The sequence below is a fragment of the Hyperoodon ampullatus genome, assembly GCF_949752795.1.
Source record: "Hyperoodon ampullatus genome assembly, chromosome: 6".
Taxonomy (NCBI): domain Eukaryota; kingdom Metazoa; phylum Chordata; class Mammalia; order Artiodactyla; family Ziphiidae; genus Hyperoodon; species Hyperoodon ampullatus.
The window spans coordinates 110,877,366-110,901,370 of NC_136919.1; the positions used below are offsets into that span (position 1 = coordinate 110,877,366).

General features: G+C 39.4%; 1 protein-coding gene across 1 annotated transcript in view; it reads left to right on the forward strand.

Moving 5' to 3' along the window:
* The window catches only part of LPL (lipoprotein lipase), a gene marked incomplete at its 5' end in the record, with an annotated part of 70,362 nt that extends 46,949 nt beyond the window's left edge, over nucleotides 1–23,413 (forward strand). The window contains 9 exons of the mRNA XM_079706747.1: nucleotides 1,722–1,891; nucleotides 5,739–5,918; nucleotides 7,232–7,343; nucleotides 8,116–8,349; nucleotides 9,552–9,794; nucleotides 11,756–11,876; nucleotides 12,610–12,792; nucleotides 21,040–21,144; nucleotides 23,293–23,413. Of these exons, the coding sequence (XP_079562873.1) occupies nucleotides 1,722–1,891; nucleotides 5,739–5,918; nucleotides 7,232–7,343; nucleotides 8,116–8,349; nucleotides 9,552–9,794; nucleotides 11,756–11,876; nucleotides 12,610–12,792; nucleotides 21,040–21,144; nucleotide 23,293 (1,349 nt within the window). The 3' untranslated portion in view covers nucleotides 23,294–23,413. The remainder of the gene's footprint in view (nucleotides 1–1,721; nucleotides 1,892–5,738; nucleotides 5,919–7,231; nucleotides 7,344–8,115; nucleotides 8,350–9,551; nucleotides 9,795–11,755; nucleotides 11,877–12,609; nucleotides 12,793–21,039; nucleotides 21,145–23,292) is intronic.
* Between the last annotated feature and the right edge of the window lie 592 nt (nucleotides 23,414–24,005).

The following is a 24,005-nucleotide window of genomic DNA, read 5'->3' on the forward strand; positions in this document are numbered from 1 at the left end:
TGTGTGAGAGAGAGAGAGAGAGAGAGAGAGAGAGAGAGAGATCAACTTGTTGCATATAATGAATCACTTGCAAGCAACCACAATATTGTTTAAGGAATTTTGGGAAATAATTAAAAAGGAGAATGCTGGTCAGTCCTCAGAAAATTATAGGATAAGTTTGATTCAAATGCCTGTACTTTCACTGTACTATATCATTCTTATTTTAATTTTTGGTCTGACTTTTGCAATGTTATTTGAAATTATGGATTTTCAACTTTTGTGAAAAGGAAGAAGGTTTAGATTAAGAAATTAGAAGTATTTCTAAGCAACCTTAGTTATTTATCTTTTGAAATGTTTAAATAGCCAAATCTACGCCTGCCAATGCAGGGGATATGGGTTCGTGCCCCGGTCTGGGAGGATCCCACATGCTGCGGAGCGGCTGGGCCCGTGAGCCATGGCCGCTGGGCCTGTGCGTCTGGAGCCTGTGCTCTGCAACGGGAGAGGCCACAACAGTAAGAGGCCCGCGTATAGCAAAAAGAAAAAAAAAAAAAAAAAAAAAAGCCAAATCTAAAATCTATAAGTTACTACCTTCTTGTAGTGAATGGATAGGTTTTTTGACTTCTTTTTTAGTTGACCAGAAATTAGATAACTTCCTAATATAACTTCCCTTTGGTGTGCTTGCTTTATAAAAGAGTTTGATTTTATTTGCAATACAATTTACTTAAAGTGTTCACTGTGATATTATATGTACTACCTACAAATACCATGTGAAGATTTATCAACATTTAGAAGTATTGTCCAGAGAGTCAAAAAATAGGCCAACGTTCTCTTTCTCTCCTGACTCACTTTGGGATTAACTGTGAAGAACCAAAGTGGATTCTTTCCAAAACCACCTTTGCTATAGTACTTTAGGCAAGGACTTTGTGTGGAAGACTGTAAAGACAAAATTGAGAAAAGAAATACTGGGGGGAAGAATTAACCATAACTCACACATAGCACAGATATTTCTGAACAACCTGTTAAAGGATTTTTAAAAACATTTTAAAGTGATGCATCTTGCCATGCTGGTGGGAATGATTCCATACAAAGACTTCCCCATGCTTCCAACTTTTCTTCTTGCTAAAATTAAAAAAAGTAATGTTAGTGAAAAGGAAACAACCTTCCTTCAAACAAACCTTATTGTATCATATTTTGTGGGAAGACAATCTTTTGATGTAATCAGAGATTTAAAAAGGGTGAAATCATATATGAAGTAAGTGGAATTATACAACACAAGTGCCCTGAGCCAGTGTTCTCTAGAAGAACTACAACCAAGAGACCTGGGTTCTGGTCCCTACTCTCTCTCCCACTATTGGCAGCATAACCTTGGCTAACTCACTTAAATTCATATTTTGAGAGAAGATTAATTAAGGAATTCCCAAATAGCAGTTCTCTTACTTGAAACTGTATACACCACACACACACATACACCCCTTGACTGAAAAAGAGCTGAAGAAAAGGATGGAAGACACAGGAGAGGTCAATATTACTTAACTCAGTTATTTTAAGGCTGTCTCTGTCAACTTTGAGCACCACTGGAGGATCAGTCATTCTCTTTCAATCCACATTCAGTTTTTTGGTTTTTTTTTTAACTTTAGAAATAAAAATAGCATTGGTGTTATTTGCTTGTGAATCTAAAACTTATCAGTCCAGCAAGTAAAACAACCCTCTAATTAAACTCTTATCCAATTTTTCCTTTTCAGGAATTACAGGAGGAAAAGATTTTATAGACATCGAAAGTAAATTTGCTCTCAGGACCCCCGAAGACACAGCTGAGGACACTTGCCACCTCATTCCTGGAGTGACAGAATCTGTGGCTAACTGTAACTTTAACCACAGCAGCAAAACCTTTATGGTGCTCCATGGCTGGACGGTAAGAAAGGCTCCATAGGAAGGAGCTGAGTGGCATGGACCAAGCATTCTGATTGGCTTGCCCCAGTTGTTGGAAGCCCAGTGATGGGAACCCAGTGATGGCTTTTCTTTAAACTTGAGTAAAGACAATTCTGGCTTGGGGTGGGGATTGAGGAATCTAAAGCCAAAGGTTCATGGATACTTCCTCTGGACGGTGCCAGCCTTCATTTTACCACGGTACCTAGCTGTGACCTCAAACCAGCCATTCCCCTGGGCCTTTGCTCAAGTATAGAGAAGAATATAGGTTACCATTTAGAGGAGACAATGGAAAACTGGCATGATCCTGATTCATCCAGCACATCGCCAAACTCCTTTCCTAAGGAAGATAACCTGTAAGGGGGAGGAGAGGGCTGGAGTGGAGGGAGGAGGTGCTGGTTCTGGTTCTGCTTTGCCATTCTCCAGCTCTGTGATGTGGATCCAGGTACCTCTCATCCCTGGGCCTCAGTTTACTGATCTGTAAAACAATGAGATTAGACTAGACGTCCCTCCGCTTTCAATATTCTCCAATTGTAAACTTTTGGGAGCTTTACTTGAGATGAAAGAGGGCTAGCCAGGGAACTGTCAGTGACATGATAAGAATATGAATAAATATGCTAATTAGTCACTTTATATGGTATAGTTCTTACTTAACTACTTTAGCTTGTTTTCAATATTTTCATTCCTTAGTGAGCAGATGTTACTGTTTATTAAAAAGGACTTATATAAAATTGATGGTTAAAGAGATATTATCTTTCCATTGTGTCAGAGCTTGTGAATAAGGTAATCGACACTAAATTCTCATGAGAATCAATCCTGATTTCTTTTCCTACATAAGTGCCTTTGTCATCGACAGTGAAGGACAATTGCTATAACTTTTATAGAGATGAAGGCAACTAGTAACAGAATTCACAGGGATGTTTATTTTAATAAAATACATCTATTTACTAGAGGTAACACAGTAAATTACATATCTTATGATAAAATTACATATTCAAATTCCTAACATAGATCTTTTTATATTTTAAGACGTTTAAATAGGAAAACATATCTTTGGTGATTTTAGAAACATTTTAGTTGTATGTAGTCTTGGCTGTTAATACTTTTCAAAAAAGTTTAAGCTTAATAAACATTTATATGACAGAAATAAATTGAATATCTCAGGCATCTCAATCTTATCCCTGAGAGAATTTTATAATTTAAGAACATTTGAAAAACATTTCCTTCTCACATTAAGATGACACGACTCACCTAGTATCAGTAGATAGCACCAATTTCTATCCTTAGCCCTACTGCCCAATAAGCCCACTTATATTCTTCACATCATATGTCCTGACTTTTTTGAGTGCCTGGGGTCAGAGGCTGGGCCACTGGCTGTGGGACTGAGTTTCATCGTACAGAGCTGGTCGGTCTGTGCAATAACTCATCCAGCCGTGCTGGATAACCGATCTCAGCCAGTTCAGTCAACTCCCTGCCTGGTTCAGTGGGACCACCTGGGTCAGGTGGCAAGGAAAGCTTCAAGTTCAGCTGTATGCCTGAGAATCAAAGCTTTTAAAAATTGGTACTGATTTAAGGAAGCACAGAAGAAAAAATTAGGAAATAATACCTTTTCAGAATTGAAGGAGGTGGGTGCTTGTTTTCCACCCCTTTGTTGGGGTTACTTATAACAGTGTCTTATGTTAAATTAAAAAAAGATAGAATTAGATTGGTTGTTAGGCAGTTACTAAAAGTATCAGTCACCGTAGGAGTACGTTGGGTTCCTTGCCCTTTGACAGATTACCTAATTTAGAAACACTGATAGTACAGAAAAACTTAAAATAGGGGCTGAGAGCAAATGAGATTTTCCTGCCGTATCTGAGGTAAGCTGCTCAGCGACTCAAGGGCGTAGGACTAGGGGAAGTGAGGAGGTTCTGCAGCTTTGTTCTGCAGCTTTGACGAACCTGAAAGAATGCTTAGCATGCAGTGTGCACAGGACGCATCCCAGAAGGCAGTCAGACACAGCTGCCCTGGAGCTTGGCCACCTGCTTGTGTTTAAGTCCAGGGTGCTCATTGTGGTGTTGGAGATCCTCACCCCTGGCTGAAAGGAGGAGTGATTAACATTGCATTCTGAAGAAATGACATCATCCTCTCTCAAAAGGCAGCTGCAAAGGGTGGCCAGCCTTCAACCTCTAAGAGAGGAGAAAGGGAGGCAGGACCAATTCCTTAGGGTTTTTTGCTGGGTGGGTATTCCAGCTGGTTCCTCCAAAGACCCAGGCTTGAAGCAGCCTCACTGAGACATGTTCAAAGAAGATTTAAACATGTTCCTAATGGGCTCACATCACCTATGTGCCTTTTCTTTTTTGTTTTCTCCTCGTGCTGGAAATAGATTATAGAGCTGGCATTTTATCACTGCAAGTAGATTGGGAACCAAAATGGTCACAAGAAGAAATTTTGGAGGTGGAGAGAAACTTCTGGATCATCTGATTCTGACCCCTTTGTTTTATAGGTAGCCTAGTAAGGTTAATACAGTGCCTGTGTTCACAGAAGTAAACAGTGGAAGAGCTGGGATTGGAACCAAGATCTCCTGAGTCCCAGGCTTGCTTTTTCCTTCCACAGAGCACAACAATTTGGAGAAAAATGGTGCAGTTAGTGTCAGGAGTGAAGAGACAGCTCATGTTTTAATGTTTTAGCCTAGAAAGTAGACTAAACAAAATGGAAGCATAGATTTAAAAGAACCCACCATCTAAGATCAAAGTTTTAAATGAAGTCCCTTGGTTTGGGAATTCAAGAGTCTTATTTTTGTCTATTGGCATTACTCTAAGAAGAATATAGGTTTTACAAGCTTCCCCTTATAAGCTGCCTTAAGCATGGATTTCAGAATCTTTTCCTGTTGGGTACATAGTTAAGTAACCTCTACTGTGGCTACAGTATGATCTGCTCTCAGGTAATATTAGGGGTGGATAGATTTGTGGATTTAAAGTAGGTTGTTGCTGTGTACAGGCTCCTGGTAGGATGGCATGGAATTTTATCATCTGCAGTTTTTTAATGTGTTTCGATTATTTTAAAGTAAGCATCTTTGCAAAGATGTCCAATGTCTCTTCTTTGATAGCATAAGTCTTTTGATTTTGAATTTGGGGGTTTTTATCAACAAGAAGCAAAGAATTACAGTTGGCAGTCTGCTTATCTCCAAAACAAGACCAATCTAATAATTTGGGAAATGCAATTATTAAGCCTCATTAATTTGCACTGTGATAATCAAGAATTTGAGAGAATTGTGAAAAAGTCTGAACTGAAACTAATCATTTTCTTATGTATTAAGAGATTGCTAAACAAAGTTACCTTCTGTTGGAATAGATTAGTATGTTTAAAACTATTTTTTTCATTATCACATCAAATGTTGTACGTAAATGACCCTTTATAAGAATAAAGGGCATTCACATCTCCCAAATTAACTTATTAGCCTAATTGAAATTATTTAAACTAAATTTCTTTTAAAATCGTCTGTAATTCTGCTGCAAATTTTTAACTTATTCAGATTGATCTTTCCTTTCAATACTATAAATTATTGAAGTTTTACTGAATTTATAAAATATGCTTTTAAAATTGAACGCTTTGGTAAACCTCAATCTGCCATTCCTGAGCTCAACACAGTCCTTCTTTGGGGCACACAAATTTGCCTCAGAAGGGTCAGGCAGAAGACTCTGAATACTCTTGTGGTTTGAGTTTTGTGTCTGAGCCAATGGGCTTCCTGTGGGTTTGTTTCTTTTGTCCATTTAATGTAGGTGTATTGGGCTGACATGTCTATAACAAGTTGTAGGTGGATATTTTAAGAATGCTGGTATCATCCTCTTCAGGTGACAGGAATGTATGAGAGTTGGGTGCCCAAACTCGTGGCTGCCCTGTACAAGAGGGAACCGGACTCCAACGTTATCGTGGTAGACTGGCTGTCACGGGCCCAGCAGCATTATCCTGTGTCTGCGGGGTACACCAAGCTGGTGGGACAGGATGTGGCCAAGTTCATCAACTGGATGGCGGTAAGACTGGGGGAAGGAGCCTTGTATGTCCAAAACAGATCTCTTGGCTACAGCTGAATTAACGACTGGTCGTTGCTCTTTTTCACTTAGATATAGATATTTTCTGGGTCAACTCATATCTTCAGAATAAGCCTGGGCATTATTTTCTGGCTAAAAACATCATGATAAGAATGATAAAGCTATAAAGCCCCTAAGGCATAGTCCTGCCCTGCCCTGCCCTGTCCTTTGATATTTTCATGGTGAATGGATTTGCTGAGACCAAGAACTAAGTAGGCAGGACGGGCAAAAGCTTGTTATTTCATGGCAGAGGGAAGATGTCATGTTCAGCCAAATCCTTCCCTCCCAGTTGGCTGGCACATGGAAATTTTATCCAGGGTTTGACCTGTTAGAATACCAATCTCTTGGACAAAAATATTAATAGTACTTCTTATTCCTTAGTGTGGATTAAGGATCCAGATTTTTGTTGAGGGTTAGGGGAGTGATGGAGATGAACTAGGGAAAAATGGCAGGGAAAGTCTGTAGGATATGAGGTGCTGAGAGTCAGGAATTTTACTCCCTCTGACTCTCTGAGGCCATTCTCTGAAAATCACCTTTAGAAAGTATCTCGGGGTTGAAAGGAAGCTAATACTCTCACAGGACCAAATTATTTAAGTCAGATGCTTGGAGGTAAAAAATAAGCTGTTTATTGGCTGCTCATTAAAAGATAAAAGCTCTTTTCTTGACTGTTTTGCTAACCAGGAGAGTGAATTTGGACAAATCAGATCACCTTCCTGGACCTCAGACTTCTCATCTGTTGAATGAGGAGACTGGACTCAATGTGTCTGTGGTCCCTTCCCCTGTAATATTTTCTGATTTTAAGTCATTGCTTGGCTAACCTTAAAGAATAAAGTGATACAGGGTATTTAGAGTAGAGAATAATGAGTTAAATATATATTTGTATATGTATGTATCTATTCAATATATATACAAATATCTCTATATAAATATACACATATACTTATATTTTCAGATGTATGGAAATGCATGTTTCCATACATTTCTATTTCAGATGTATGGGAAAACTTTCTAATTTAAATATGTTATTAAGAAAAGAGAAAATCTCAACACTATAGTATATGTTCCTCTCATCTGTAACAAGGAATTAAAATAAGTAGAATTAATGTTCAGTATTGCCTATATTTTCAAAGCAATATATTTTATTTATTTATTTATTTGTTTGGCGGGAATACTATTAAACTTTTATTTCTTTTAGCATTGATATTTTGCAAGGAACTGTAAAATAGCAAATACCTTTTTCTTTTCTTCTTCCAAAGGATGAATTTAATTATCCTCTGGACAATGTGCATCTCTTGGGATACAGCCTTGGAGCCCATGTTGCTGGCATTGCAGGAAGTCTGACCAATAAGAAGGTCAACAGAATTACCGGTAAGAAAGCAGTGCCATTTTTCTTAATAACAAAAGACTTGAGATGCCTGTCATGTTCTGAAAGAGAATCAGACTGTTTGTCAAACCACCATATGTGAGTGGTAGTCTTCTGGGTATGCCTGGCCATTTGGTTATCTCACGGGAGGGCTCTTTTTCTGGAGTGAGATAAAATACAGACGCTTGCTCTCATGAGCTTACCGTCTAATGGCAGTAGAAGAGAAATGGTGCAGAGTTAAGTACAGAGAGTCCAGTGGTGTCTCTGAGAAACCCATTTCCCTCCTCCCTCTGCTCTGTGCTTTGATAGTTTATTGCACACACTTATGTCACCTCTCACATCAATACTGGGAAAAATGGAAAAGGACCAACACTAGAGGCCATTTGGAAAAAGGAGTCTTGTCATCTGGGCCAATAGCAATTGGTTGTTTGGCCTGTGTAGAGAGGAAGAAAGAGCCCAGCACTATTTAAAGGTCTTCTAACCAGGCTCAGAAATAATTTATTGATACAAAAGGGAATCAAGTCATCCTGAGTGAAAATTGTTATTTAATGGCTAGTTTGAAAAACTCAAATTTTATTTGAGAAGGAGTTAAGCTCCTTTTATGAATCTCAGTAATTTAAAAATCCAATCACTATAGAACAGGAGGTGCTCATAAGAATCTATGTGGCTGCCATTTACATTCAAATGATGAGCAATGGAATGATAAGGTGATACTCGAGGAGACTAAAACTAATGGGAATTTAAAAATCTCTGAGGACTTTTTGTTTTCCCACTAAGGCCTAGATCCAGCTGGACCTAACTTTGAGTATGCAGAAGCCCCAGGTCGCCTTTCTCCGGATGATGCAGATTTTGTAGATGTCTTACACACATTCACCAGAGGGTCACCTGGCCGAAGTATTGGAATCCAGAAACCAGTAGGGCATGTTGACATTTATCCTAATGGAGGAACTTTCCAACCAGGATGTAACATTGCAGAAGCTATCCGTGTGATTGCAGAGAGAGGCCTTGGAGGTAAATATAATTTAGAAGTTAATTAAATGCAAGTTTTCGCCTTAACTCTTACTGACCAAGTGTCCTACCCATTCTCCACAAGTACGTAGTTTGAATACACACATTTAGCAAAGATATGTTTTTGAAGAAGTCTGTCACATTTAGCACGACCACCTCAGAGCCTCAGTACTTCCTGTGGTCAGACAGACATTTCATCTTATATTATATTGTAAACTACACTTATATTGTAAACTACTGCACTTGCAGTAATAAAAGTAAAAAAAATGGTGAGATTTAGGAAAGAGAACTGCCCTGCTTTGAAAGTGTTATGTGGCCACACGTTAAACTTTGAATACAGTTGCAAAACAAATAGACTTATTTTGAATTTTACTAAAAGTAAAGGACATGTTAATTAGTCCAAATTTCTTTTGTCAGCCTTTTAAAGAGATGTACAAATCAGAAACAAATCACCATTCCCTAAGAATAAATATTCCAAATTTTTAAGAAGAAAATACAGTTTAATATTAGTTTTTAATATTTACTTTAATAACCATGTTAGCTGTGTTAATTTTATGATTTGTTTTAAGGGACCTTTGCATACCTTGTGGACAATGGGACCTACCTGTAGTCAATATGCTCAGGTGTTTTGGGCATACATTATAGGATTTATAGCATAATGTTACTAACTTCAGTTGTTATAAAGCTTATGGTAATAGCTGCACGTTTATGACATTGCTGATTATTTCTATAATTCATTTAATGTAAAAATCATTAGCAGTGAAACACCCCTCAATTATACATAGTATCAATATCTATGATAAAATACTATTAATTTAACAATTATCCCTGCCCTTTATGATGTGGTTTCTAGAGTTATGTTTCTAGAAGCATTTAGAAGTATTATATGCTTTCACTATAAGAGAAAGTTGTGATAAACTGGGGGAAATCAACTTCTATCTTGGATGTCTCTTATTATAGCTTCATGAACATACTCACAAATGGAGACAGCAAAAATATCAAAAGTCCCCTATAAATTTGCAACTTTGGCACTCTTGGGGGTAGGTGAGAAGCTGCCACCAAGAGTACCTCCTTAAATAGGACCTACAATCAAGGAGGTCATTTTATTCTAACACCACACCTCAACTATTCTAGACATGCAAGACGAAACACTCATTGTGGACTGTCACAGAGTTGAAATGTTCTTTGTGTCTCTTTTTCCCCAGATGTGGACCAGCTAGTGAAGTGCTCCCACGAACGTTCCATTCATCTCTTCATTGACTCTCTGTTGAATGAAGAAAATCCAAGTAAGGCCTACCGGTGCAATTCCAGGGAAGCCTTTGAAAAAGGGCTCTGCCTGAGTTGCAGAAAGAACCGTTGCAACAACTTGGGCTATGAGGTCAATAAAGTCAGAGCCAAAAGAAGCAGCAAAATGTACCTGAAGACTCGTTCTCAGATGCCCTACAAAGGTAGGCTGGAGACTCTTGTAAATAGGAAAATTGATTTGATCCTATTTTTCTTATCATGCTTGTTGCATCACATGTACTGTTTCTGTCCATTGCAACGGAGATGATAAAACGATGTTGCTAAACTCCGATCGTTCACTTGTGTTTCTGTTGGTAGAGAAAGAGTTGTACTAATCCATCTTACTGAAGCTCCTAATTCCCATTGCCAGTAAGGCCCAGGGCACAACTGCACTGCCCTATGCAGCAGCCCTGCTTGCCACCCACCATCCTTTGTACTTGTGACTATTAGCATGGGCCACTGCATTAGCACCAGGCTTCAAGTTAATCTGAAACCATTCATCCAGGGTCAGCAAACTATGGCCCATGGGCCAAATCCAACCCACCACCTGCTTTTGTAAATAAAGTGTTATTAGAATATAGCCACACTAATTCATTTCTGTACTGACTAAGGCTGCTTTCATGCCTCCACAGCAGAGCTGAGTAGTTGGGACAGAGACTATTTGGTCCCACAAAGCCTAAAATATTTACTGTCTGGCACCTTGTAGAAAAAGTTTGCAGACTCCTGAAGTCTGCTTTCAGTGAAGACAAGAACCACCTGTATTTGAAAATATAACTATTCCTGGGAGGGAAGTCTATACCAAACTTTCTAAGATATTCCCATTTTGTCATGAATTTGTTCACAGTTGAATTTCAAACTTGGCAGCTTGTTCAGAGCAAGACCTGCAGGAATTGAAGGGAGACAGGAAGAGGAGATAATCAGATAAATCTAGCGAGAGGGACTAATATCAGAAAGGCTAGTTTATGTGGAGTCCAGGTGGAAGTATGAGGGAAGAGATGGCATTGAAGAACAGTTTCCCAGGGTAAAATATATCTGATAGAGGCACCCATTTTTAAGGTGGTTTGTTAGAATCTAGAGGTGCATTTGGTGGTCCAGAGGTTTGGAGCATCTGTAATTCAAGGAAACCTTCTAAGCAATGAGGGAATCCTTAGTTTCCTTGACTTTTCAGAATGAGGAAGTGTGTGTCAGGTATAGAGGACACCATAATCTTCTGAAGAATTGGGCAGGACTCACTCATCCCCAGCATCCTGCCTCAGTGTTCTCCGGGGACACTTCGGCAGTCAGACTTCCCTTGCTCTGGTCTGTGGCGATGCCTGCAAGGGCTCCATTTAACCCAAACTCTTTCTCTTCATCCTTTACAGCTGTGTTGCAAGCCTGCTGCCTTTCCTACCCTTGAACCTCTCCCACATCCCATCTACTTAGGGTTTTTAGTAGAGATGGGGAGAGTAGGAGGAGGTGTGGAAGTTTAAGTACCTGCTTCTGGAGGCTCTCCCTAATACAGAACACTTTAGGAACTGGCTGTCTTTACAGCCTCACTGGTGATTTAATGAAATAATGTTATTGTGAGCCTATTATTTACTGACTGTGTGCTAGACAGTGGAGAATAGAAGGTACACGTGACCCTCTGAACTGAAGGAGCCTACATACAGGGTAGGGAGGTCAGACATACCCAAGAAACATGAAGAAACACGGTCACATACAGTGACAGTAAAAAATACCAAATATGCTTGTTCCAGATGCTAAGGGACAAAACAGCCAAGGAAAGGTGGAGTTCATAGAGAAAGCTTCATGGGAATTTTGGCCTCTTGGTTTGATCTTCCTAGTACCCCTTCAAAGTTGACTACTTTCTGGGTCGGCTTTAGCAATTCAGACACACCTGGATTCTTCCTATCCACTACAACCACACTTAATACAAGGGAGTAGAATTCAAATTCAGAATTTTCTAGTAGTGAGCACTGTACAGACATGAAGAAATCTTTCCAAGCCACACATAATTATAGTCATGTATGAGCACTTCCTGTTGATCGTTAGTAAGATACTGTCTGTCGTTCAGAATTGCCTGCTTATTTGGGCTGTAGTGTTCCATAAAGACTGATCAGAGGTTGTTCTGCTTTTCTCTCTACAGTCTTCCATTACCAAGTAAAGATACATTTTTCTGGGACTGAGAGTGATACACACACCAACCAGGCCTTCGAGATCTCTCTGTACGGCACTGTGGCCGAGAGTGAGAACATCCCTTTCACCCTGTGAGTAGCCACGGAACATGACCTCCAGCATGTGGGTTTATCATGGCACTGCTACCTGCTCTAATCATTGGTCTGAGGAAGAGAAGAGGCATAGGACACCTAGAAAAACACTTATTTAACAGAAAATTTTTTTAAAAGCTATATGGCAAAAGATGTTCATTGCAGTGATACATATAGTAGCATAAATTAGAAGCAAAGCAAGTGTCCAAAACTGAGGCAATGGCTAAGTGAATTGTGGTTTAACAAATCAAGAAAATCAATCCAGCCTCTGAAAACTGTAATTATAGAAAACTAGGTAAAACATAGCAAAAAGTGAAAGGTAAAACATGAAGTGAACAAAGAAAGAATAGAGAATTGTATTATGTACACTATGACTGTAACAAAGGACACGTTCACATATCAATACAAATTGAAAGGGAATATATGCAAATGAAAATAATATCTCTAAATGGTGGACTTACGAACTTTTTTCTCTTAAGAATTATATTACATAGTTCATATTGTTAGGATAAAAGTTGGAATACATTAAAGGTCCACATTAGTGTAGGTATCGTTTAAAATACACTAAATGCCATTGACATGCATCTTGCGTATTTTGTTGGACATTTTTTGCATTTGAAAAATATTCCCCGAACAGTAAAGCTATTTATATTTTAGGAGGAAGAAAAAGGAAAAAACAAACAAACAAACCCTGCTTTCCAGAACTAACCAAATATGTTGATTTTTTATTCAGGCCTGAAGTTTCCACAAATAAAACATACTCCTTTCTAATTTACACTGAGGTGGATATTGGAGAATTGCTAATGTTGAAACTCAAATGGATCAGCGATTCATACTTCAGCTGGTCCAACTGGTGGAGCAGCCCCGGCTTTGCTATTGAGAAGATCAGAGTAAAGGCAGGAGAGACTCAAAAAAAGTAATTAAATTTATTTTTCTCCATTCATTTTTTTAATGGTTATTTTGCTTTAATCTCTAGCCTACAAAGGTAGCTCACATGTTTTTTTTTTCTTCTTTTTTCCTTTAACATCTTTATTGGAGTATAATTGCTTTACAATGTTGTGTTAGTTTCTTCTGTATAACTAAGTGAATCAGCTATATGCATACATATATCCCCATATCCCCTCCCTCTTGTGTCTCCCTCCCACCCTCCCTATCCTACCCCTCTAGGTGGTCGCAAAGCACCGAGCTGATCTCCCTGTGCTATGCGGCTGCTTCCCACTAGCTATTTTACATTTGGTAGTGTATATATGTTAATGTTACTCTCTCACTTCCTCCCAACTTACCCTTCCCCCTCCGCGTGTCCTCAAGTCCATTCTCTGCGTCTGTGTATTTATTCCTGTCCTGCCCCTAGGCTCTTCAGAACCATTTTTTTTTCTTTTTTTTTAGATTCCATATATATGTGCTAGCATACGGTATTTGTTTTTCTCTTTCTGACTTACTTCACTCTGTATGACAGACTCTAGGTCCATCCACCTCACTAAAATAACTCAATTTCGTTTCCTTTTATGGCTGAGTAATATTCCATTGTATATATGTACCACATCTTCTTTATCCATTCATCTGTCAATGGACACTTAGGTTGCTTTCATGCCCTGGCTATTGTAAATAGTGCTGCAATGAACATTGTGGTACATGACTCTTTTTTTTTTTTTTTTTTTTTTTTTGTGATACGCGGGCCTCTCACTGTTGTGGCCTCTCCCGTTGTGGAGCACAGGCTCCAGACGCACAGGCTCAGCAGCCATGACTCACGGGCCTAGCCGCTCCGCGGCATGTGGGATCCTCCCGGACCAGGGCACGAACCCATGTCCCCTGCATCAGCAGGCGGACTCTCAGCCACTGCACCACCAGGGAAGCCCTACATGACTCTTTTTGAATTATGATTTTCTCAGGGTATATGCCCAGTAGTGGACCTGCTGGGTCATATAGTACTTCTAGTTTTAGTTTTTTAAGGAAACTCCGTACTGTTCTCCATAATGGCTGTATCAACTTACGTTCCCACCAACAGTGCAAGAGGGTTTCCTTTTCTCCACACCCTCTCCAGCATTTACTGTTTGTAGATTTTTTGATGATGGCAATTCTGACCGGTGTGAGGTGAACCTCACTGTAGTTTTGATTCGCATTTCTCTAATGATTAGTGATGTTGAGCATCTTTTCATGTGATTGTTGGCAATCTGTATATCTTCTTTGGAGAAATGTCTATTTAGGTCTCCTGCCCACTTTTGGATTGGGTTGTTTGTTTATTTGACATTGAGCTGCATGAGCTGCTTGTACATTTTGGAGATTAATCCTTTGTCAGTTGTTTCGTTTGCAAATATATCCCATTCTGATGGTTGTCTTTTGGTCTTGTTTACAGTTTCCTTTGCTGTGCAAAAGCTTTTAAGTTTCATTAGGTCACAATTGTTTATTTTTGTTTTTATTTCCATTTCTCTAGGAGGTGGGTCAAAAAGGATCTTGCTGTGATTTATGTCATGGAGTGTTCTGCCTATGTTTTCTTTTCCTCTAAGAGTTCTATAGTGTCTGGCCTTACATTTAGGTCTCTAATCCATTTTGAGTTTATTTTTGTGTACGGTGTTAGGGAGTGCTCTAATTTCATTCTTTTACATGTAGCTGTCCAGTTTTCCCAGCACCACTTATTGAAGAGGTAGTCTTTCCTCCATTGTATACTCTTGCCTCCTTTATCAAAGATAAGGTGACCATTTGTGCGTGGGTTTATCTCTGGGCTTTCTATCCTGTTCCATTGATCTATATTTCTGTTTTTGTGCCAGTACCATACTGTCTTGATTACTATAGCTTTCTAGTATAGTCTGAAGTCAGGGAGCCTGATTCCTCCAGCTCTGTTTTTCTTTCTCACAATTGCTTTGGCTATTCAGGGTCTTTTGTGTTTCCATACAAATTGTAAAATTTCTTGTTCTAGTTCTGTGAAAAACGTCACTGGCAATTTGATAGGCATTGCATTGAATCTGTAGATTGCTTTGGGTAGTAGAGTCATTTTCATAATGTTGATTCTTCCAATCCAAGAACATAGTATAACTCTCCATCTCTTTGTATCATCTTTAATTTCTTTCATCAGTGTCTTATAGTTTTCTGCAGACAGGTCTTTTGTCTCCTTAGGCAGGTTTATTCCTAGGTATTTTATTCTATTTGTTGCAATGGTAAATGGGAGTGTTTCCTTAATTTCTCTTTCAGATTTTTCATCATTAGTGTATAGGAATGCAAGAGATTTCTGTGCATTAATTTTGTATCCTGCTACTCTACAAATTCATTCATTAGCTCTAGTAGTACTCTGGTAGCATCTTTAGAATGCTCTATGTATAGTATCATGTCATCTGCAAACAGTGACAGCTTTACTTCTTCTTTTCTGATTTAGATTCCTTTTATTTCTTTTTCTTCTCTGATTGCTGTGGCTAAAACTTCCAAAACTAGGTTGAATAATAGTGGTGAGAGTGGGCAACCTTGTCTTGTTCCTGATCTTAGAGGAAATGGTTTCAGTTTTTCACCATTGAGAATGATGTTGGCTGTGATTTGTCATATATGGCCTTTATTATGTTGAGGTAAGTTCCCTCTAAACCTACTTTCTGGAGGGTTTTTATCATAAATGAGTGTTGAATTTTGTCAAAAGCTTTTTCTGCATCTATTGAGTTGATGATGTGGTTTTTATTCTTCAATTTGTTAATATGGTGTATCACATTGATTGATAGGCATATATTGAAGAATCCTTGCATTCCTGGGAAAAACCCCGGTTGATCATGGTGTATGATCCTTTTAATGTGCTGTTGGGTTCTGTTTGCTAGTATTTTGTTGTGGATTTTTGCATCTGTGTTCATCAGTGATATTGGCCTGTAGATTTCTTTCTTTGTGACATCCTTGTCTGGTTTTGGTATCAGGGTGATGGTGGCCTCGTAGAATGAGTTTGGGAGTGTTCCTCCCTCTGCTATATTTTGGAAGAGTTTGAGAAGGATAGTTGTTAGCTCTTCTCTAAATGTTTGATAGAATTCACCTGTGAAGCCATCTGGTCCTGGGGTTTTGATTGTTGGCAGATTTTTAATCACAGTTTCAATTTCAGTGTTTGTGATTGGTCTGTTTATATTTTCTACTTCTTCCTGGTTCAGTCTTGGAAGGTTGTGCTTTTCTAAGAAATTGTCCATTTCTTTCTGGTTGTCCATTTTATTGGCGTATCGTTGCTTGTAGTAATCTCTCATGATCCTTTGTATTTCTGCAGTGTCAGTTGTTACTTCTCCCTTTTCATTTCTAATCCTGTTGGTTTGAGTCTTCTCCCTTTTTTTCTTGATAAGTCTGGCTAATGGTTTAACAACTTTATCTTCTCAAAGAAATGGCTTTTAGTTTTATTGATCTTTGCTGGTGTTACCTTCATTTCTTTTTCATCTATTTCTGATCTGATCTTTATGATTTCTTTCCTTCTGCTAACCTTGGGGATTTTTGTTCTTCTTTCTCTAATTGCTTTATGTGTAAGGTTAGGTTGTTTATTTGAGATGTTTCTTATTTCTTGAGCTAGGATTGTATTGCTATAAACTTCCTTCTTAGAACTGCTTTTGCTGTATCCCATTGGTTTTGGGTCATCTTGTTTTCATTGTCATTTGTTTCTAGGTATTTTTTAATTTCCTGTTTGATTTCTTCAGTGATCTCTTGGTTATTTAGTAGCATATTGTTTAGCCTACATGTGTTTGTAATTTTTAGTTTTTTTCCTGTAATTGATATCTAGTCTCATAGCGTTGTTGTCAGAAAAGATACTTGATATGGTTTCAATTTTCTTAAATTTACCAAGGCTTGACTTTTGACCCAAAATATGGTCTATCTTGGAGAATGTTCCATGAGCACTTGAGAAGAAAGTGTATTCTGTTGTTTTTGGATGGAATGTCCTATAGATATCAATTAAGAATATCTTGCTTAATGTATCATTTAAATCTTGTGTTTCCTTATTTGTTTTCATTTTGGATGATCTGCCCATCGGTGAAAGTGAGGTGTTAAAAGTCCCCTACTATTATTGTGTTACTGTTGATTTCTCCTTTCATGGTTTTTAGCATTTGTCTTATGTATTAAGGTGCTCCTATGTTGGGTGCATAAATATTTATAATTGTTATATCTTCTTCTTGGATTAATCCCTTGATCATTATGTAGTGTACTTCTTTGTCTCTAGTAATAGTCTTTGTTATAAAGTCTATTTTGTCTGATATGAGAATTGCTACTCCAGCTTTCTTTTGATTTCCATTTGCATGGAATATCTTTTTCCACCCTCTCACTTTCAGTCTGTATGTGTTCCTACGTCTGAAGTGGGTGTCTTGTAGACAGCATGTATATGGGTTTTGTTTTTGTATCCATTCAGCCAATCTTTGTCTTTTAGTTGGAACATTTAATCCATTTATGTGTAAGGTAATTATCGATATGTATGTTCCTATTACCATTTTCTTAATTGTTTTGGGTTTGTTTTTGTAGGTCTTTTCCTTCTCTTGTGTTTCCTGCCTAGAGAAGTTCCTTTAGCATTTGTCGTAAAGCTGGTTTGGTGGTGCTGAATTCTCTTAACTTGTGCTTGTCTGTAAAGGTTTTAATTTCTCCATCAAATCTGAATAATATCTTTGCTGGATAGAGTAATCTTGGTTGTAGGTTTTTCCCTTTCATCACTTTAAATATGTCCTGCCACTCCCTTCTGGTTTGCAGAGTTTCTGCTGAAAAATCAGCTGTTAACCCTATGTGGATTGCCTTGTATGCTAACACTAACCCTTACTGCTTTTAATATTTTTTCTGTGTATTTAATTTTTGATGGTTTCATTAATATGTGTCTCGGTGTGTTTCTCTTTGGGTTTATTCTGTATGGTACTCTCTGTGCTTCCTGGACTTGATTGACTATTTCCTTTCCCATGTTAGGGAAGTTTTCAAGTATAATCTCTTCAAATATTTTCTCAGCCCCTTTCTTTTTCTCTTCTTCTGGGACCCCTATAATTCAAATGTTGGTGCATTTAATGTTGTCCCAGAGGTCTCTGAGATTGTCCTCAATTCTTTTCATTGTTTTTTCTTTATTCTGCTCTCTGGCAGTTATTTCCACCATTTTATCTTCCAGCTCACTTATCCATTCTTCTGTGTCAGTTATTCTGCTATTGATTCCTTCTAGAGTATTTTTAATTTCAGTAATTGTGTGGTTCATCACTCTTTGCTGTTTAGTTCTTCTAGATCCTTGTTAAATGTTTCTTGTATTTTTTCCATTCTGTTTCCAAGATTTTGGATCATCTTTACTATCATTACTCTGAAGTCTTTTTCAGGTAGATTGCCTATTTCATCTTCATTTATTTGGTCTTATAGGCTTTTACCTTGCTCCTTTGTCTGTAACATTTTTTTGTCATTTCTTTTTTTTAATTTTTTAAATCTTTTTGTTGGGTGGTGCTGTATTCCTGTCTTACTGGTTGTTTGGTCTGAGACGTCCAGCACTGGAGTTTGAAGGCAGTTGGATTGAGCCGGGTCTTGTTGCTGAGATGAGGACATCCGGGAGGCCTCACTCCAATCAATATTCCCTGGGGTCTGAGGTTCTCTGTTAGTCCAGCGGTTTGGACTGAAAGTTCCCAGCATAGGAGCTCGGGCCTGACCTCCAGCCTGGGAACCAAGATCTCACAAGCTTTGTGGAGTGGTTAAAAAAAAAAAAAGAAATCAGAAAGAAAAAAAGGAGCAGTACCATATCAAAGGATAAAAACAAAATAAAATTAGAAAGATAAAAAATATATTAGGAAAAATAAAACTATAATTGAAACAACTGCAACAAGGTAAAATAAAACCACACAGAAAAAAAAAAAAAGCCTTGGCTATGTGGGTGGAATTTAGGCAGGGGGTGGAACTTAGGCAGGGGTGGGGTTTAGGGTAGGGTGGTACCTAGGCGGGTGGGGGACTGACGCTTGAGCGTGGGGCAGGACCTAGGCTGGGTGATGTTCAAGCATGGGGTGGGGCCTCTGCCTAGGACGTGTGCAGAAGGGGAGAGGCAGCACGTTGGAAGGAGGGCCTCTGGAGTGTGGGGTTCTGGAGTTTGGAGGTAAGGCCCTGAGTGAGCGTGTGTGGGTGGGGTTTAGGCTGAGTGTGTTGGAGGGGGTCTCGGAGTGTAGAGGTGGGGCCCTGGTTGGGGGTGTAGGGGTGGGGCTCGGGTTCTGTGTGGCAGGAGGGAGGCTCCAAGGGCAGAGAATTAGGCCCGCAAGCCCAACAGGCTTCCCAGTGCCTAAGTGGACAGGGAAAGTACTGGCTACGTTCCCTTCTGTTCCTTCACGTCCCACGACCACCGTCTCTCGCAGGGTCTCCCCCACCCCACTGGACCCCTAACCATGGGTGGGTCCGCTGGTGTAGGAACTCCTCCCCTCCGCCAGCCGCCCCTCAGGGGTGCCGGAGGTCCGGCCTTTGCTTTTGCTCCCCCTTCCCACCCTCCCACTCCCTCAGGGCCAGCATGGCTGGAGGGGGCCTTGGTGGGTAGAGGATCAGGCCCGGGATCTCAGCCGGTTCCTCGGGGTCCAAGTGGGCAGGGGAAACCTGGCCACGCTCCCTTTTGATCCTCTGCCCCCCAGTGGTTCCCCCATTTCCCCCTTCCAGCGTGGGATCCCTTCCCCTCCCCCAGCCACCCCTCAGGGGTGCCAGTCCCATCCCGCCTCTGCTTCTCATCCCCCTTGACTCCCCCCATTCTCCGTGTCCTACCTGGTCGCTGGGGATTCCTCCCGTCCCCTTACATGTCCCACCGGTGCCTGGTAGGTGCCCTAGTTGTGAGGAGACATGAATTCCACGTCCTCGTAGTACGCCATCTTGACTCCGCCCCTCTCCATTCATTTTCATTCACTCTACTGTTATTACCTAGAAATAGTATTTACGGAGCCTCCAATGTTCAGGTGAAACTTTAGTAAGCTTTGTCTTTAAAACTACATTACCTAGATAATTACACCTATCATTTTTTAGGAGTGTTATTTTATTGTCATACTAGGGAAGTAATGGTATCTCTGCATTTCATGGAAAGAAAACCTAAACTCTGAATTGCCATAGTCATTGAGTGAGAGTTGAGATTAGAATTCAGGAATCTCAGCTTCTCATTTAGCACTGATTCTTGCAAGCACAAAACAGGTATGCAGAGAACCTCAGAGATGCCACTTGGACATTCAAAGATTAAAACTAACCTCTTCAAGAAGGACAAGATTCCAAGATAATCTCATCCTCTCTTCCCAACCCCACTCCACATAGATAAAATAAATTGCATAGAGAGCCCCGTAAGATTTAAAAGTTTTATACTAAATGTACAGGGATTTTGCAAACTGTAGTATACTATTATTGTAAATAAAATGACTCTTTAAATTAGGATTGATAAGGAATTCTCTGGTGGTCCAGTGGTTAGGACTCAGTGCTTTCACTGTGGAGGGCCTGGGTTCAATCCCTGGCTGGGGAACTAAGATCCCCTAAGCCACGAGGCATGACCAATGAATGAATGAGTGAATAAATAAATAAGGGTTGATAATGTATTTCTCTTTTGTCATTTTCTTTTATAACCAAAGAGGGGGAAAAGATGTTGTGAATGGAGAGGCTATACAGAGTATTTGTTTTCCCAGCAGGGCCAGTTGAAGGCTAGTTTGTGAATTCCCTAATGCAGACACTAAGAAGTGGTAAAATTGATCTTGTATCATTTTTTGGTGAAAATCTTGTGATTTTTAAGCCTGCTCCAGGCTGTCTGTGTGCCTGTCTGTACTGATGAACTAGCTGTACTGCCGGACAGTGGGTTAAGCCCTCAGATAACCCTCTGATTTGGATGTGTTGCTGACCTGAATGGCCTGAATATAAACAGGTAATTATTGGAAATATCAAAACAATCAGAACGATTATGTAGGATTCAAACAGCGCTGACTGAACCATTTATGTTTTATTTTTTTAAATTTTTTTGGTACGCGGGCCTCTCACTGTTGTGGCCTCTCCCGTTGCGGAGCACAGGCTCCGGACGTGCAGGCTCAGCGGCCATGGCTCATGGGCCCAGCCGCTCCACAGCATGTGGGATCTTCCCGGACCGGGGCACGAACCCGTGTCCCCTGCATCGGTAGGCGGACTCTCAACCACTGTGCCACCGGGGAAGCCCTGAACCACTTATTTTTGAACAGTCATTTTTATTGTTCCAATATGGTGTGTTCACGTCCATTTTCTTCCACAGGGTGATCTTCTGTTCCAGGGAGAAAATGTCTCATCTGCAGAAAGGAAAGTCACCTGTGATATTTGTGAAATGCCATGACAAGTCTCTGAATAGAAAGTCTGGCTGGTGAGCATCATGGGCTAAGGCTCTCTGGGTATCTTGAACTTGCTCTCTGAAGGATGTTGCTTCATGCATTACCCTTCACCCCTGAACTAAAGGCTTGGACTGAGACTTGTGATCAGAGCCTTCGGGTGGCCTTTCTCAGGCCTCCTGCATACACATTAGACCAGTGCATTTGCGTTTGGCATACTTCCTCTATTTTCTTTTTCTTTCTGTTCTTTCTGCCAGCTCTGACCTTCACCCCAGGTGCACTTTTTAGATTTTATTTTACATCTTGAACTACCACAAAATCTTCACTTCTGCTTTTTCCTGTACTGCCCCATTTACAGACCCTGTGTGCAGTGAATACAACACAAGTTAGTAGCCGTGATTGCGGCTGTGGGTGCAGCTCCTCCCAGGATGTACCCAGGGGAGCAAAACATCAGCTGCAGCCCGAGTCCTTGATTCTCCAAGTGCCAGCAGATCCCAGGACAGAGAGCCAAAGGGGGCAGCCACCAAGCATCCATCTCAAAACCCCCAAAGACAGAAAGCTAGTGGACTTAGAGTTTAGGAGATGGTTCTCTTTTCCATCTCAAAACAACTGCCTGGCTCTTTTCTACCTGACCTTTAAGGCTAATCCACATGGCAGCTGTCAGCTGAATCATGCCAGAGTGTCAGTACTAAGTAGAGACTGAACATGTGACCTTCCCCATCCCCTCCTGAATTCCCAAAGTGTGCCACTTTCATTCCTCCACTCATTCCCCTGCCAGAAGCCAAGTGCCGAAGGCTTATAGGTATAAAGGGGGAAAGCTTAGATCATATCATAGAAGCCAGTGACATAAGAAACAATGGGAAATGTTGGTCACAACATCATCTGGAAATAGAAGAGCCAATTGCTTTCGGTTTGTCTTCTCCCGGTTACATTTATAGACCAAAGTACAGAATAAGAATTTTCTAATCAAAAAAAGCATATTAAAGACCCTAATGTGGAATATCTCTATTATTTTTAATTTCCATTTTATAAGATAGTTTATCCATGGATAATTATGGATTTTGAATAGATTAGAAAAAATAGGCAAAAAGATAATAAAATCATTATAACTATCACCCAGGGACAACCCCCAATTAACATTTTAATTTTTATCCTTTCAGACTTTCTCTATGCACATGTAATATTTACATTCTTTTATTTTTTTACATAATGGCATTATGACATATGTACTTTGAGTGACAAGATGAAGCCATCTGGATTGAACACATTAATGTAAGAGCACTCAAGATAAACTTGAAATGGAGAATAGTTACTGGTATTGAGCCAGGGAGAATAACTGAATTTTTGTCTAAGTGGAGACTTCTACTAAGAGCTTCATTGCTTTGTTTTTCCTCATCACAAATCTGAGGCAATTTCACACTTGCTTTAACTCTTTGAAAGGAACTCCTATATGAAGTTTTATACATTGCTTTTACATTACCTATAAACATACACAGACACACCTCTGCATACATTCTCTCCAAATCATCCACAACTCTAAATATATAATGTGAATTTAAAAACAAAACTCGAAAAATTAGGAAATAACTCCAGCTGTTTATAAAGAATTTCTGGTCATATTGGTCATATTATTTATATAAGTTATAAGACTTTATCTGAGATAGTTATGATACATTCCTCATCTGATTATAAGACTACTGGAACAACAGATATTTAGAGAGCTTTTTTTTTTTTTTTTTACATCTGGTCTTTATCTAGGAGGTAATTATGAATCAGACTAATAACCGTCTGCCGTTTGTCACCTCTGTGACTAAATTAATCAATCAAATAAAAGCTTCTCTTTCTCTCACTTTCTGATATAACTCTTTAGAACTCTCAAGAAAAGAAAAAAATAGGTATTTTATTTAACAAGTTGTAGAAGTAAGCAATCTTCCTAAATTTTGAAATCATTTGGTTCAGTCTTCTGAAAATGATACTCCTTAGCAGCACATGGCTAAGTAAATATTAGAGTGTCTTTTATTCTTATGAGCCTGCCACTTCCTCTGACTCAGTGTATTCTCACAACCTTTGTTCTGAACTTCCAGGTGACTACTTTTTCACCATGAAGGTAGTGGGGGGAGGGGGGAGGGTTATAAAACAGTAAGCAGGTAATAAATTGCGGTTCTTCCTCTGTTTTCTCTCAGAAACTGGGCAAATCTACAGAAGAAAGAACAGCCTATGAATTCTATGAAGAATGAAGTAACTTTTACAAAAGACGCTCAGTGCTTTGGGTGGTTAAAGGTGGATTTTCCTGAGTATTAATCCCAGCTCTATAGCCTTGTTAGTTATTTTAGGAGACAGTCTCAAATACTGAAAAGTGGCTAATTCAATTTGATGAGTAGAGTGGCCAAATAGCACATCTTTCAACATTAAAAATAGCAGATATGAAAAGCACTGCCTTCTGTCCTTTGAGAAAGAAATTAGAATTGTTTGGGCTCATGGTAAAATAATCAGACCTCTTCATATAGTAAGTTTAGCCATAGCCTAAAATTGATTAGAACCTCGCATTTTAATTGGAATTCTGCATTTTCTAGACTGATAACCTTTTCAAAGTTTTCTCCAAGTCTAAATATAGAAAGTGATTTTTTGTGGCATGAGTTGGACCCATTTACTTATCAGTCAAAATACCTGCTTTCTTGGAATTATTCTCCTCTTGCCATTGGGATGTAGCCCAGGAGTTAACCAGGAACTAGTGACTTGGAGAGAGGAATGGAGAATAGAGTTGATAAAGCACGAACGCTTTAAATACTCCCTGTGGTTGGTTGCATCATAAATAAGTTACAAATTAAAGGACGTATAATATTGAGATCAATTAAATCTTAATAGGCTTTACTGTTTATTGCTTAGTCTTTCCCCT